This window comes from Tarenaya hassleriana, unplaced genomic scaffold, assembly GCF_000463585.1.
Source record: "Tarenaya hassleriana unplaced genomic scaffold, ASM46358v1 Cleome2, whole genome shotgun sequence".
Classification (NCBI taxonomy): domain Eukaryota; kingdom Viridiplantae; phylum Streptophyta; class Magnoliopsida; order Brassicales; family Cleomaceae; genus Tarenaya; species Tarenaya hassleriana.
In genome coordinates this window covers 8408660-8422722 of record NW_010965372.1, presented here as the reverse complement: position 1 = coordinate 8422722, position 14063 = coordinate 8408660, and the positions used below count along the sequence as shown (strand labels likewise).

The following is a 14063-nucleotide window of genomic DNA, read 5'->3' as shown; positions in this document are numbered from 1 at the left end:
CTTTGTTTAATTTGAATATTTGATATATTATCGATTATAATTTTTCCAGTATCCTGATAAAAAGTTTTTTTTTTAAATTATCAATTGTTTACCAAATCAAATATAAAATTAAATAAATAAATAAAACCAAAATTTATAATTATAATCAAAACATAGAAATCAATGATTAAATAAAAAATAAAAATAATAACTCTTACATATCTTTAATTTAGTTATTCTTTGTTTTTTAAATTATGATTAAATATTAGATTGTAAATGTTTTTTATAAAATAAATAGTTATGAAATATTAAAAAAATAGATAAGAAACAAAGAATAAAAAATGAAGTTGCTTAATTTAAATAAGAGAATAGAGAAATAAAATAAGAGGAGGGCACACATAAAAATTCTATGGGGGCATTTAGATTTTTTGTTAAAATTTTATAAAATTTATAACTAAATCATAATTTTTTTATTTAAGTTGATGGGGTCCTAGGACCCCACTCCATTGCATGTAGGTCCGCCTCTGTATATATATATATATATTGATAATTCGATAGTTCACCAAAATTTTATTCTGAAATGATTGGAAAAATCCATATGAATGTATCTTCCCAAATAAGGATCCGAATCCGAATTAAGAAGAAACTTTGCACCTTTTTTACTAATATATTTGTAATAGAGTAAGCAATTAAAGAATCCAAACCCGATGAATTATTTTTTATTTTTTTTTATACATTGGAAAACCCCGTGACTACCTACCCTTACAAACGGAGACGAACTGGCCACCACCCACCCCTAACAGTCCCCATGAACCGCAGTCCGCCGGACCTGGCCACCAGGCGCGCCTAACGCTCGGGCCGTAGTTGGGCTTAGGCGCCTGCGGGTCAAACCCCAAGTCCACGCGCACGAGCCTGTAACACACGCGTAGGAGGTAAATCAGCCCATTATGATAGGCTGACAGGCGAGCAGGTCAGAGGAAGGGAGACGGCAGGATTCGAACCTCCACCTCAAGGAGTTGCCCCCTGCTCCCAACCAGCTGACCTGGCCCCGAAGGGCTTTGGGTCATACATGTACTAATAATAATAGGTCATACGTTTTTTTTATTGTGCTCAACATCTCCAGCTCGGACCATACATATCTTCCGAAGCTAGAAATCTTTTAAAACTATGGAAAATTTACATAATAAAAAACTATGGTTATATATCTTGACTCGCTTTGTTGTTTTGGATTGTTTTTGAGTAATCGTCATGTGTTATATGGATCACCACATATCAAATTAATATGTATATTTGTATATAGACCTATATATATATATGTATATAGATGACATACAGGATAACTACAGGGACCAGGAAAACCAAATCTACAAGAGAAGGGATGGATATATAGAGATATACATTCCATGTTTTTATATCGATATATATATATATATATATATACATATTAATGATACTGAAGAAGAGTGTATATATATGCGCGTTTCTTCGTGTATAAACGACTCATTACACATCTTTACATCAGACAACTCACCAAGCATGCATCTTGCTTTGCTCGACTCCTCGCGCGAGACCCATGGTCGTGAAACCTTCCACAATGAGTTCACTTCTCGGTCCGGGCATCTTCTTCAGCTTAGACCACTTCCACTTCAAGAAGAAGTGGATCAGAGTAGCCGGAACCCCGAGCAGGCACATGCTCAAGGTCCTCACGAGATACAATACCGAGTCATTAGATATCACAGCTATTGATATTGCATAAGAAACAAACAGAGGAACCGATATCGCGAAGAACGATAGCGTGTATTCTCCACCCACCGGTAAGAGATTAAACGTCAATACAAGAGCCGTCCAAAAGGCCATAGAATTGAAGGCCCATAGGAGTATGAAGTAGATTTCTTTCATCACCACCGTACCTGCCTTGCTGCCGCCGTCTTGGTGCACGCCTCCCGGCGGCTGGAGGGCCGTCTGATAAGTGACCGTGATTATCAGAGCCGCTATGACCAGAAGGGCTCCACGAGTTCCCTCTGACATACTATTCCTATAACGCACCATCGTGGTCGAGTAGTAATCCGAGAATGTGATTGGCGATCTCAAGAAATCAGATGCTGTCTTGGTTTTGGGCAGAGAGGCCGAATTCTCGCACCCGAAATTCCGTGCCATATTGTTTAAATCTCTTTTCGTGTGATGTCCCTTGGTTTGTAAGATATCAAAGGGTGTCAGACCACTCACGTTCTGGATGTTACGATTAACGGCAGGACATTTCAGCAATAGGTTTAGAGCCTGTAATGTATATTTCACGATCAACATGGTTAAAACCTACCAAAAGGGTCATCGAAATCATAAGAGGATGGATCAATGAAGAGATGCCTGTTGTTTGTTATGATAAGCAGCGAGGTGTAAAGCCGTGTTACCGTCCCGATCTCGCCGATTTAAAACTTGAATCTCGACAGAAGCAGCATCCTTCTGGCGCATTCTCTGGACCCATCCCGTGAGAGCTTGAAGCTCTTCGAATCTATCGTTCAGCACGGCAATGTGTAGAGCAGTCTCGCTTTTCGTGTTTACATCTCTAATACATTCGGGGCAAGCCAAGAGGAACTCCGTGACAAGATCGGCTCCTCCTCTCCTTACCACATGATGCAACGGCGTCATGCCTGTTGATTCATCCCTCAAAATATAAAAATCCTATGTATGGAATCTATATCATATATAGGCTAACGTCTTCAACGCGTATAGTTCATATACCTTCCCTCCCCCGGACACGGACAAGGCCTGGATCGACCTTGACAAGCTCGAGGGCGATCCGGGTTTGGTCGCAGTCCACTGCAAGATGCAGAGGACTGAACCCGTTCGTGTTCAGCTTCCTGGCAAAACCCGGCTTCAGATTCATCATTTCCATGGCGAAATCTGTTTCTCCACAGGCTGCAGCTACGTGGAGAGGAGTTTCGACGAAAGGCACATCATCGACGTTCTCAAGAACATGCGGATCCTCGTGAATCAGTGCGTATAACTCGTCAATGCTTCCAGACTGTGCAGCTCCTCTCAATCTTTGATCCATTTCTGAATGAAACTTTAAAGGAACAGTCAAGGCAGAGAAACGATACAAGAACGAACATCTTCGTGATGTCAAATACGCAATCTGACATAATATATACGTACAGTCACACGCTATGTATAATTATAGACGAGTTTATATGTATTGTTGTACGTATGCATGAATTAGAAAATCGTTAATAATAATATTCCCATGTGGATCGAGTCGCAAGTCTTTGGTTAGTAGTTTTTATTTCGGCGTCGGTCCAGTCACGGACAAACAACGTGCGAACTTTGGCGGGCGGCGGCCTATTTGCCTCTTTTTAATATGTTACCTCATCAGTTGAAAAATATTTTATGTAATTTTAAAATTCCTTTTTGGTTGACTTTAATACTATTATTATTATTTCTGTGTATTGAAAAAAATAATATAACAACGATTAATAATATAGTAAGGAAAGGTCTCTTTCCTCGGATTCACGAACCTCATTAAGATGTTGGTACGTGGGCCTAATCTTTTCCCTGGCTCAAGCCCATTCGTTCTACAAGCCCAGCCCATGGTGTCTCGGCCTATCCTAAACCCTAATTACGTGTTCATCTCTTTGACACGTCTGAGAACTTCAGGCTTCTTCGAGAAGCTTCTTACCTTATGCGATTCTCTCTCTGTGACCACTGACCGCCAAATCTCTCCCATCTCCTTTCTTCCCTGTTCTGCTTTCCGACCAGCAAGATGGACAATATCGTCGTCGGGATTCTGTCCGGCGGCAACAGCTTCGTTTCCGACCTAGATCGAAGCTAACCGGATCAACACAGACTGACGACATCTATGTCCAGAGGGCTATGGCTTTACACAGAAAGAACCGAAAGATTCCGAGAGCTTTCACAGATTAGTTTCTCTCAAGAACCCTCACTCTCTGTATATCCGATTCGGTTAATTAGGCTTTGGTGTTCTCGATTAGGGTTTTAGTTAGGTGTTTTTGGGTTTAATCTTGTTGATTCAAGCACAGACAGAATAGACACACACATACACACACACACACTCTTGAACACATGTTCGGATCCGATTGTGGGAACCTACGTCTCGCCAGAGCATAACACTAGATCAATTCACTCACCCTTTAGGTTTTCTTTGCGAGATTGATTACACACAGAATACACACATACACCATATATCACAGAGGATCTAGAAAGTACTTAGCTTAGAATCCTCTCATTCTGATACCAAAATACGCCATTGCGATTTCCCTCAGAATCTAACCTCATATACTTTGCAGCTAATCAGCATCCACAGCTCAGACTTGTCCATGTCCAAGGGAGAAACGATGATCAGAGATGGGGGGCTGTCTAAATGTTATAAATAGTCGAGTTGGTCGGAGACTTTTGAAGACAGAAGCACTTTGCGATTCTGACAGCATTAGGACTCCACTATTTTCTCACGAAGGGAATGTTGTATCATGGCTTCCAAGTTCAAAGTCTGTAACTTTAATCCAAAGAAAGAAAGATTAAGAAAAGTCCACGTATTTGGCAGCTTTAATTCGCTGCTTCTTTTATACGGTATCTGCTCTCATGCTATTCCAAGAGAGATACAATAAAAATCACACCAAAACCATAAAAAAAAAAAATTAAAATACATTCCATGCGACAATAAAAGGGTGTGATTCTTGAGCATGAATCCTAGCGTGTAGTTTTGTCTGTTTCTAACAAGGCATTCTACTTGAGAATTTTTGATAGTTCGTCGTAAAGGGAGTAGTAGTAGCAGCAGTAACGCTTGTCGATTTCTCCACTGCTGCAATGCATTGCATGATAAGGGTTTCCATAGATGGATACTTCAAGCTTTCGTCTCCAAGGCATTCGTCTCGGCACTTCTCGTAGAATATGCGGAGATCTTGTCTCTGTTCATCGGCCATCCTCAGCATAGCGCAAACCCTAGCTCCTTCGGGCGTCGATCCATCAAAGAACGTGATGAGCTGCTTCACCTTCTTTATTTGGTCAGAATACAAGCCGTAAACCTGGAAACTCTCTTCCAAGACGGTGTGGAGAACTTCTTGGACGAGATGTTTATCTACAGACCCGACATTACCCGGATCAAATTTCAACACATTTTCGATGAAATTTTGGCACTTGGGTAGAAGGTCGAACACCGAGCCAGACACGATAGTTTCACGCCTACGTTCTGAACGATTGACAGCGGGTTTGAGCCTACGATCTGATGGATTCACGAACCACTCAGTTCTTTCTTGGAGATAGGCTGCATAATTCTGTAGAAAAATTGAGAATGGGTCCTTGCCCTTCATGAACCGGCAAATACCCAGTTTTTGACGATCGAAAGCGAATTCGGTATGGAATTGTGCATGAGCACCAAGGATTCTGTGAATGAGCAAAAGGGTTTCCAGTATTTCGACAGGATCCTTAATCGTCCTTAGACGCCGAGAAATAAACTCCGCGATAGTAGAGGCTGATTCTGGATCGAGACTAACTGCTATGTATCTATGGCTCTGGTGATGGTCAGTTGCTCGAGGCACTGCAGCTTTGACGTGGAAAAGATATTCTTCGTCACGGCCGGAGTTCCGTCGAAAAGCTCTGCAAACAAATCGACGAAGCTTGACCAGACCCATCTCGACGAAGTGTTCTTGTGAAATGCAATGTGAAGGAAAAATAGCAGGGAAGTCGAGGCAGGAACGTTTTAAATAGGGAACGGATGAGAGAGGGGAGAATTCTAACAAGAAAACGAAAAGGTCAAAACCCTAATTGAAAATGAAAAAAAAAAACAGACATTAACATGAGCTGGAGTTTTTCCTTCTTTTATCCACAAAAAAAGGAAAAAAGGAAAACATTCATGGCGCGTTAAATGTAATATTATGGGCTCGGCCCATTAAATTAAAACTTCGGACCAAGCCCATTTACATGTTTTTCCTCTGTATATTTAATTTCGATCCCTCAGAGAGAAATAAATGAAAAAGAGCCACAGGTATTTGAAATTTAAAAATAGGAGCTGCACTGAGAATCCGAAATTCGGGTTTGAGGTCGATATTCGAATTCGATATAAATTTCAAATGATTATGATTGTTCTGTCAAGTTCAGAGATCAGATGTTGCTTGGACAGTGAAGTTCTTCTTGCATTAGGGAAATTAAGCAGATTTTGATCCGAACAAACGTCAAACAATCTCGACAACCTTAACTACTGTATGCCGTCTGAAACGCTTATTTCTGGGGCCGACCCATGATTTCGTGGATGAAATCAGAGCCATCTAAGAACCATCAATTGTCCAAGTGGCAGCAAGATGAAAACTTGACATGGACCCAGGAAACCAGAGAAAACAGAACACAAAATTGCAAGAAGACAAGACGAACTGGTCGCTGGATTCGAAGGACGACCGGATTCTTCTGCGAGAGAAGAAGGCATTGCCACTACTTTCTTGGACATTGACTAACGACATAAACCACCACCGCGAAATAACTTCATGCCCAAGAAGATACGCGAAGTAGTTTCCGAGGAAGAGATAGTAGGTAAGGAAGTACCTTGATAATTAAGCATATCATATGTCCACATAAAGAAGAGAAGGAGATCAACTTCAAACACAAAAGGACTCACAATCTTTCATGAAATCTCAGAGGATGATGCAAGTTCCTTGTTTCTCAGCCTTCTCCAGCTTCTCTCTCAGCATCTTAATCTCATCTTTGGACTGCTTTTTGAACTTGTCCGCTCTCTTTTCTGCTTCAATCCTTGCAGTTTTTTCTTCTTCCAGTTGCTTCTCAAGCCTCCTCGTTGTGTCTTCCAGCTTTCTCTCCACCTGAAAAATGAATCATGCAAACTCAAGGCTTCTATTCATCAACGAAAGGCTAGGTTACATTTTTAAAATTATTAGATTGATCAAAGTTTCATTAATACAAATTACCCTCTCTATGTTTTGGCTGAGCTGCGATTCATTCTTTTTGAACTGTATCTTCAACTTCGGTAGCTTTTGTTCTGAATTGCCCCTCAATGATTCAACCTCCCTTCGCTGATCACGGAGTTTGATCACCTCTTCCTGACAAGGAATATGCCATTTTTAATGAACATTCTCCTAAGCTAAGGCAATTGCAATTAACAGAATCGAGAACCAAGTCACCTGTGCTTCCCTGAACAACTCATCCGTGTACGGTTTTCCGCCATTCCGCCTCCCGACAGAGTCAACAAGTTTGAGAAGATTTTGGACTTGCTTGGCTTTCTTGCCTTCGTCTTTAGTCTTGTTATCAAACAAGATTATTCGACCGTCACAGTGCGCAAGAACTTCCTATACAATTGATACAACTCAATTCAAAATACAGAAGTATTTGCGTTATCCGGTTCATATTTTCCAGGCACTGACCTTCAGGAACTCGGGGTGACCCTCAGCCAAATACTCCTCCAGTTTCTTGTCACATTCCTCCAACTCATCACCTCCGGTGAAAACAACAATCATATAGTCAACAATTTTAGGGCCAAAGAGTTCCTGCAAATGACGGAGCGCAGACTGCTCCTCTTCAGTTAGCCGACTCCTAACTGAGAAAACTAACAGCACGGCATGGATTCCACCTTCGGCAAGAGTTATGCATCTGACAATCTCTTTGCTCAGAAACCCGATACCAGTAGACAAATCAAACAATCCTGTAACAGTCACCAGATTAACACTACATTCCGTGGCAGAAATGGGCTACACTGACTCGACTGAAGTTACTCCGAGTTGTGAGGAAAACAAGCACATACCATGATCTGACTAAATTACTATGATAAGATGACCCGAGCAGATACGAGGAGGATATGATAAAATAACGTGATTGGACTTGGATGCCTCAGTTTGACCTATACGGAGTAATTTGACACTAAGGATTTGTTGAATCAATTTGGCACTGTGAAACAAAGTCCGTACCAGGAGTGTCGACTACATTGATGATCTGACCATCTTCTAGTTTAAGTCCATGTGATTCACATGTGCTGGTAACGCCTACTGATCTAAGTTCTGATGTAAACGCCTTCTTTCCAAGAATAGTGTTGCCCGTGGCGCTTTTCCCGTTGCCAGTACGCCCAACCAGAACTAGGGTTCGAGCAGGGTTTGATGGAGAAGCCAATTCCTCCCGAACATCCTCTTTGAGACCTCCACCCATCTGGGAAAATTTCATGTACCCATGTTGCAAAACCAGTAAATTTTAACTGACAGATCAACAAATACCCGGGAAAACTAGGTTGCAGAGCTCAAGTAGTTAAAAGTCCCTTTTCTCAGTCAAGTGAGACCCAGAAGATTTTCCTCCGAAAAGCCAGATCGATCAACAGTTAAAGAAGCTACTTAAGATACAGAATCCATGAGACAAAAGCAAAAAAAGGAGAATGACGATAGGAGCAACTTTACAGAGAGCAAATTCCCGAGCTTTCTTAACCTTTCTCAGCAGCCAAACAGAGTTAGAACACGAAGAACAAACCCAGAAGCTGAATGGAGATGACAATCTCTGCCTAAAAAATGCTGACGGCTTTTTATTCGCAACATATACGAAAAGAGTAATAATGACCTGACTTGAACAGACAGACGTCTCTTCAGAAACTTCCGTCAACCTATCCATTTTGTGCGCCAAATCACCTCATTGGACTGATCCATCCACCGTCGGATGGCGACAGTGCAATGCCGCCACGTGTCTCATTTTGGTGGGCCTAGAGACGATCGTACGTCGGCTCAAGAGTGGCACACGCTTTAGCTCCATTTATTTATCATTTCCAAGATTACACTCTCTAAATGTAAATGTGCGTAAATGTTTTTGAATTTTTGTAAAAACTTGGTGGCATACAAAAAAAAATTGACGTGGGATAAAAATATTAAAAATCAACATTGGTCAATATTTATTGAAAATGATAATGTTTTAAAAGTGTAGAGATTTTAATGATTTTTTTTTAATTTGAGAAATTTACTTGTGAAGTAAAAACAAATGTGGAAATGAGTTTTTCATTGAGAAATTTTTATAGAATTGATCCTAATTTATAAAATAAAATTATTGGTATTAGTACAGTTGGTAATAATACAGTAAACAATATTTACAATTATATTGAGATATCTGATTCTTATGGTTATGAATGGTGAACAGCCATAACCACAAGAATAAGATACGGTGTGACATTAATGCCGTTTCAATGGACTCTAAGCCTTTGGGTTTTGGACATGTTTTGAGTAAAAGTAATGAGCCTTGTGTTGCGTTCCATGGCCAAAAAATGACAGGTCAGCATCAGGTGTTTCTGTCTACGGTCTGATGGATTCACGAACCACTCAGTTCTTTCTTGGAGACAGGCTGCATAATTCTGTAGAAAAACAGAGAATGGGTCCTTGCCCTTCATGAATCTGGTGGCTATGAGTTCTATCTATTTTATTTTGCTGTATTATTTTAATGTATCAGTTATGTATGTGTGATAGTCAGGACCGTCTATTAACGTGTGCAATAGGTGCTATGGAACAAGGGTCCAAAATTTGGGAAGCCCCACTTTTTTTTTGTGTGTAAATCCCACCTAATTTTAAAAATGTTAATAATATATATTATTAAATGTAGTTATAACAAAGAAGTAACAATTCTGGTTATCTATTTTTAATTAAATAAATTATCACCAAAATTTAGGGACCCAACTTAATTTTAACTTAGTTAATTTATATATTTTGTTATATTAAATATGTTTTTATCATTTTCAAATATTATTATTTTTTATTATATTAATTAATAATTTTTTATTATTTTAAAATTATAATATATACGGGGCCTCCAAATTTTGTGAGACGGCGCTGGTGATAGTGTTGTTAAAGATAGTTTCTGATGTTGTGTATATATACGTTTTATGAAGTTTAATACAAGTGTGAGAGTTTTGAATTTGTTTTGAGAAAGTGTGTGTTCAGAGCAGAGCTTCAATTTCAGAGGTCTGATTAACATGACAAAACATAAAGGACCAAAGAGAGAAATGAAAAAAAAAAAAAATTTGTGGTCTTGCAAGGTGGTCGGTTTGGTGTAACATTGTGTCCTTTTTTTTAATTTAGTTTTTGTTAACCGGTCTCACTCTTTTCATTCTGAATTACATATTTCTGAATATTTCATTTAATTTTCTTTTACAAAGTCGTTTTAGTTCCTCAGCAAATCTACAGCTGAGAAGAACTAGGAAATGGTTTTAAAAGCCTCGTCTTGAAACAGAAGTCTAAGCCAACAGAGGCAAATGCAAAGATCAACAGGCTCTGAGACACCAAAAGGGCTCCGTCCAAGGCGTGCGAAACCAGGCTTTCCGAGCTCAGCTCCAATGGCGGTCCAACGCTTAACATACCTAGACCTGTGTTGTACAACACCAGAATATCAGATAGTTCTAATCGGACCGAAATATTCGTTTATCGGACAGCCATTTTCTATAGAAACATATGAAGATTGTACACAGCAAGAAGCATAAACCAACTGCAAATCCCATTGTCAAAAGATTCCAAATGGAAAGCAGCATAAGCTAATCAAATGGAGCATTATCCGTTTCTTATTGCCTTCTGCATTCTCACAAAACCGGCTCGCAATCTATTAGCATTTGCATCTAAACACGACAAAAAAATCTAAACTTTTCTCCGTTAGACCGAAAAATAACTAACTTTGTTACCTTTTACGAATCCAAAGGCCAATGTGGTTCCGGTTTTCAGATGAAAATCATCCAAGTCTCTTCGAACAGAATACCTAAAGGTGACTCCAAACAAGGCACAGCTCACAAATGCAATTCCGAGGGGAAGAATCAGCTGCTCGATGCTGGAGACCTGCGAAAGAGCGATGGGAATTTCCGCTACTGTCCCGATTGCAGCAGCAATAACTGCCGCTTTTACTGATTCTATTCTCTCCTTGTCTCTATCGACACTTTCGCCTGTCGGGTTTTCTGCCATGGATAAGGAACGTTCTGCCTCTTCGATTTTTGATCTTGCTGCAATAATCTCCTGCTGACATTCTGCGATCTTGAACCAGATGAAATGTAAACGGATAGCTTCAATGCCGAGTTATTTGAAATTTCATAAAAGCAATACGAATCTGCCTTTTTCTTGTCAATAGAGAAACAAACACACTTTCATTTGGTGATTAAACAAGAACACGTTCACGTCATGACCAAAAGCCGAAACAGGCAAATTGAATCCATCCCTCAGCTGGGAAATGCTCAATTTTCTATTTCGTAGCAATAAAAGATCCCGGGAATCCAACAAATATAGTCAAAGGTTTCTGTATATGAGCCTCTCTGAATCTCTACACAAACCACAGACCAAACTCATGGCAACACCAAGATAATGATCAAAGAAGAAAACTGAGGCTATTCTTCAGAACCCTAAAATGTTTGGAGATAAAATCGAAAACCAACCTCGGAAGCTCTTGTTTCGAGCTGATTAACATAATCCTGCAACAATTTCGCCTCAAGTTCTTGCCTTTCTATCTCTGCAAGCTCTCGCCTCGCCATTTCCACCCTCATAGAGGCTTTTTCTAAACCATCAAGCAAACCCTTGTTCTCTTCTCTGCTCAACAGCTCCTCCACTTGCTTGCCCACAATGCCCGACAACGAATCCTTCAAATCTCGGTCGCCACTCGATTCCGATGAACTTCTGCATTTCCAGTTCTGGGTTCTGCGAAATAACGAAGATTTCGGCGCTCGAAGGTTGGATTGCTCCGGGTTCTGAAAGGGAATACTCGATGAAATCACCGGATTTGGTTTCAAGGGAAGGGACCGCGGAGCTAAATTGAGCATTTTTTTGTTTTAAATCTACGAGTTTATCTGTTTCAGGTTTTTGTGCCTGAAAGTGGAGTGGCCACTAAAATGGGGAAAGCCAGAGAGAGAGAGGCGACGTAGTCACCTAGTCCAAAACATTTCAGCCCACATATTCGTCCTGTTTCGAATTTACCTAGAGAGTCGATCTGTCGTTTTAAAAGATAAAAACGACATGCTTTGTTACTTTCCACCTCCAAAACGCTCCCACGTGACAACGAGGTGTTCAGAATTAGGGCGATCATTTTGGTCTTCGGGTATAGATTCGGTTAGATTATTTTTAGTTATAAATAATTATAATCATTTCATTTTTCGATTTAAAAAATTATTAATTTTTTCAGTTATTTTTTTAATTGGTTAGATTCAATTCGATTTCAATTTTTTTTAAATTTAAAAAAATCATACAGTTTTAATAACCAATTTGATTTGATTAGAATTATATCTTATTGAATTGGGCTATTGGTTAATAATCAAAATGGCCACGCTGTTGAGAATAAGCGAAGTCCTTGTAAATTCCAGGAAAGATAACATGAAATGAAATTCAGGGAAAACGATGAAGAATTGCAATTACGGCTGCCTCCATCTCTGCCGCCGCCATGGATGTGACTTCTCTCGCTAACTCCTACTCTCCTGCTGTATTCATCGGGAAATCATGTCCCCCCAAGTTTCGTCCTTTCAGATCCTCGTCAGTTTCGTTTTCCCGCAAAACCCTAACTCCTATCCGATACTCTTCTTCCGCCTCCGATCACTCCCCCACCTCCGCCGTATCCTCCTCTAGCCCTGCGATAGCAGATAGATCTGAAACCTCCTTGAAATCCCGCCTCCGCCGAGGAGAAACGCTCTACGGCATGTTTCTGCTCTCGTTCTCGCCGGCTCTGGCCGAGATCGCTGCTTTCTCCGGTTACGATTTCGTCGTCATCGACATGGAGCACGGCCCCGGCGGTATCATGGAGGCGCTGCACTGCATCCGAGCCCTCGAAGCTGCCGGCGCTGCCACCATTCTCCGGCTACCGGAGAACTGCCCGACCTGGGCGAAAAAAGCCCTAGATCTCGGTCCACAGGGGCTGATGTTCCCCATGATCGAGTCCCGCAAGGACGCGAGCAAAGCGGTGTCGTATTGCCGCTTCCCTCCCGACGGCGTCCGGGGATCGGCGCACCCGGTGGTGCGCGCCTCCAAGTACGGAGTCGATGAGGGGTATTTAGGTAATTACGCGGAGGAGCTGCTGATAATGTGCCAGGTGGAGTCGGCGGAGGGGGTGAAGAAGGCGGAGGATATCGCGGCCGTCGACGGAGTGGACTGCGTGCAAATGGGACCGTTGGATCTGAGCGCGAGCATGGGGTACCTCTGGGACCCAGGGCACAAGAAGGTGAGGGAGATGATGAGGAAGGCAGAGAAGGCGGTGCTGACGTCAGATCCGGCGAAAGGTGGGGCCTACTTGTCGGGGTTCGCGGTGCCGCACGACGGCGCCGGCGATCTCCGGGCGCGTGGGTATCACATGGTGTCGGGAGCAGTGGACGTGGGGTTGTTCAGAAGCGCCGCCATGGAAGACGTGAGGAGGTTTAAGATGGGAATGGTTAACGAATCGGACGGTGAGGATGAGACGGAGCTCGAGAAGGACGGTGACGATGAGAAGTACTGGAGCGAATGATTAATAATTTAATCGTATCCGAGAAAAAAAAAATCAATAAATGCCGAGGGAGGATTGTCAATTTCTTTTTTTCTTTTTTTTACTTTTTACCTGTTTGAATATATTTTCATCTTTATGTTTTTTGTTAAAAAAAAAAATCAGTTGATCCAATTCGTAACAAGCAATGCAATGCAAAATCACTTGATTTATACTGAAAAAATTGAATAAACAAAGTTCATTGGGATTATAAACATGCAAATTTACAATGTACCAACAATAAATCACCGAAAAATAGAATCCTTGCCAAACTTGCAAATGGTAACCGCGACCGCAATCGCGAATCCCTAGCCATTTCCGTCCAAGTTGCATCTGTCTGGAATCGCAATCGCAATTGCAATCGCTTATCCTTCTTTTTCAGGTATAAAGCGGGCAACCATCAACGCTTAGGCCAGCCGCGGTAGGGCAAGAAGCCAAAGGACAGCCATCAAGCTCATTCCCCCACCACTCCAAACTCACATTCTGAAGCCCCAAACACAAATATATCAAAACGCCCATAAACGCCAACCCTGCGTCCAATGCTCCCGACAGAACATAATTGTACCTTACCCATAGATCCGGCCTGAACCTAAACACCACAAACCCCGACAAGAATCCGGCCATTACCCACGTCGTGCAGT

At 41.3% G+C, this 14063-nt stretch overlaps 6 protein-coding genes across 9 annotated transcripts in view; 1 reads left to right on the top strand and 5 right to left on the bottom strand.

Moving 5' to 3' along the window:
• Window positions 1–696: 696 nt before the first annotated feature.
• Window positions 697–3098, bottom strand: LOC104813058 (ankyrin repeat-containing protein NPR4-like). The gene is made up of 4 exons (XM_010540554.1): window positions 2719–3098; window positions 2344–2627; window positions 1511–2256; window positions 697–891 (listed from the first exon to the last, which is right to left on the bottom strand). The coding sequence occupies exons 1-4, from the start codon at window positions 3029–3031 to the stop codon at window positions 732–734; spliced, it is 1503 nt and encodes a 500-aa protein (XP_010538856.1). The 5' UTR covers window positions 3032–3098; the 3' UTR covers window positions 697–731.
• A 1605-nt stretch (window positions 3099–4703) lies between these two features.
• LOC104813366 (putative clathrin assembly protein At1g33340) lies at window positions 4704–5621 on the bottom strand. Its single transcript, XM_010540925.1, has one exon. It carries the CDS (start codon window positions 5619–5621, stop codon window positions 4704–4706), a length of 918 nt encoding a protein of 305 aa, XP_010539227.1.
• Window positions 5622–6150: 529 nt separating this feature from the next.
• Window positions 6151–8539, bottom strand: LOC104813056 (immune-associated nucleotide-binding protein 8-like). Of its 4 annotated transcripts, none has more exons than XM_010540551.1 (6): window positions 7896–8539; window positions 7356–7633; window positions 7116–7280; window positions 6903–7034; window positions 6599–6797; window positions 6151–6463 (listed from the first exon to the last, which is right to left on the bottom strand). In XM_010540551.1, exons 1-5 carry the CDS (start codon window positions 8143–8145, stop codon window positions 6615–6617), a joined length of 1008 nt encoding a protein of 335 aa, XP_010538853.1. In that variant the 5' UTR covers window positions 8146–8539; the 3' UTR covers window positions 6151–6463; window positions 6599–6614. The 4 variants fall into 4 exon arrangements, with proteins under 4 accessions (XP_010538853.1, XP_010538855.1, XP_010538854.1 ...); XM_010540553.1 differs by lacking the exon at window positions 6151–6463 and having other exon boundaries at window positions 6508–6797; window positions 7896–8130; window positions 8373–8538; XM_010540552.2 differs by lacking the exon at window positions 6151–6463 and having other exon boundaries at window positions 6508–6797; window positions 7896–8130; window positions 8401–8538.
• A 1511-nt stretch (window positions 8540–10050) lies between these two features.
• Window positions 10051–11824, bottom strand: LOC104813055. The gene is made up of 3 exons (XM_010540550.2): window positions 11360–11824; window positions 10622–10964; window positions 10051–10312 (listed from the first exon to the last, which is right to left on the bottom strand). The coding sequence occupies exons 1-3, from the start codon at window positions 11738–11740 to the stop codon at window positions 10128–10130; spliced, it is 909 nt and encodes a 302-aa protein (XP_010538852.1). The 5' UTR covers window positions 11741–11824; the 3' UTR covers window positions 10051–10127.
• Window positions 11825–12326: 502 nt separating this feature from the next.
• LOC104813054 (2-keto-3-deoxy-L-rhamnonate aldolase) lies at window positions 12327–13471 on the top strand. The gene has a single exon (XM_010540549.2). The coding sequence runs from the start codon at window positions 12355–12357 to the stop codon at window positions 13405–13407; it is 1053 nt and encodes a 350-aa protein (XP_010538851.1). The 5' UTR covers window positions 12327–12354; the 3' UTR covers window positions 13408–13471.
• A 135-nt stretch (window positions 13472–13606) lies between these two features.
• Window positions 13607–14063, bottom strand: part of LOC104813053 (oligopeptide transporter 7) — a 3954-nt gene continuing 3497 nt past the window's right edge. Inside the window, exon 10 of the mRNA XM_010540548.1 lies at window positions 13607–14063. Coding sequence (XP_010538850.1) covers window positions 13801–14063 — 263 coding nt within the window. The 3' untranslated portion in view covers window positions 13607–13800.

Coding starts and splice junctions, on each gene's coding strand:
- LOC104813058 (XM_010540554.1), bottom strand. CDS start 3,031: ATGGATCAAAGATTGAGAGGAGCTGCACAGTCTGGAAGCATTGACGAG. Junction 2,257..2,343: donor CTTATCATAACAAACAACAG/GCATCTCTTCAT, acceptor TATACATTACAG/GCTCTAAACCTATTGCTGAA. Junction 892..1,510: donor CAAAGCAAGATGCATGCTTG/GTGAGTTGTCTG, acceptor CGTGTGTTACAG/GCTCGTGCGCGTGGACTTGG.
- LOC104813366 (XM_010540925.1), bottom strand. CDS start 5,621: ATGGGTCTGGTCAAGCTTCGTCGATTTGTTTGCAGAGCTTTTCGACGG.
- LOC104813056 (XM_010540551.1), bottom strand. CDS start 8,145: ATGAAATTTTCCCAGATGGGTGGAGGTCTCAAAGAGGATGTTCGGGAG. Junction 7,281..7,355: donor GTCACCCCGAGTTCCTGAAG/GTCAGTGCCTGG, acceptor TCAATTGTATAG/GAAGTTCTTGCGCACTGTGA. Junction 6,798..6,902: donor TCAGCCAAAACATAGAGAGG/GTAATTTGTATT, acceptor TTCATTTTTCAG/GTGGAGAGAAAGCTGGAAGA.
- LOC104813055 (XM_010540550.2), bottom strand. CDS start 11,740: ATGCTCAATTTAGCTCCGCGGTCCCTTCCCTTGAAACCAAATCCGGTG. Junction 10,965..11,359: donor TCGAAACAAGAGCTTCCGAG/GTTGGTTTTCGA, acceptor ATCTGGTTCAAG/ATCGCAGAATGTCAGCAGGA. Junction 10,313..10,621: donor GGCCTTTGGATTCGTAAAAG/GTAACAAAGTTA, acceptor TGTACAACACAG/GTCTAGGTATGTTAAGCGTT.
- LOC104813054 (XM_010540549.2), top strand. CDS start 12,355: ATGGATGTGACTTCTCTCGCTAACTCCTACTCTCCTGCTGTATTCATC.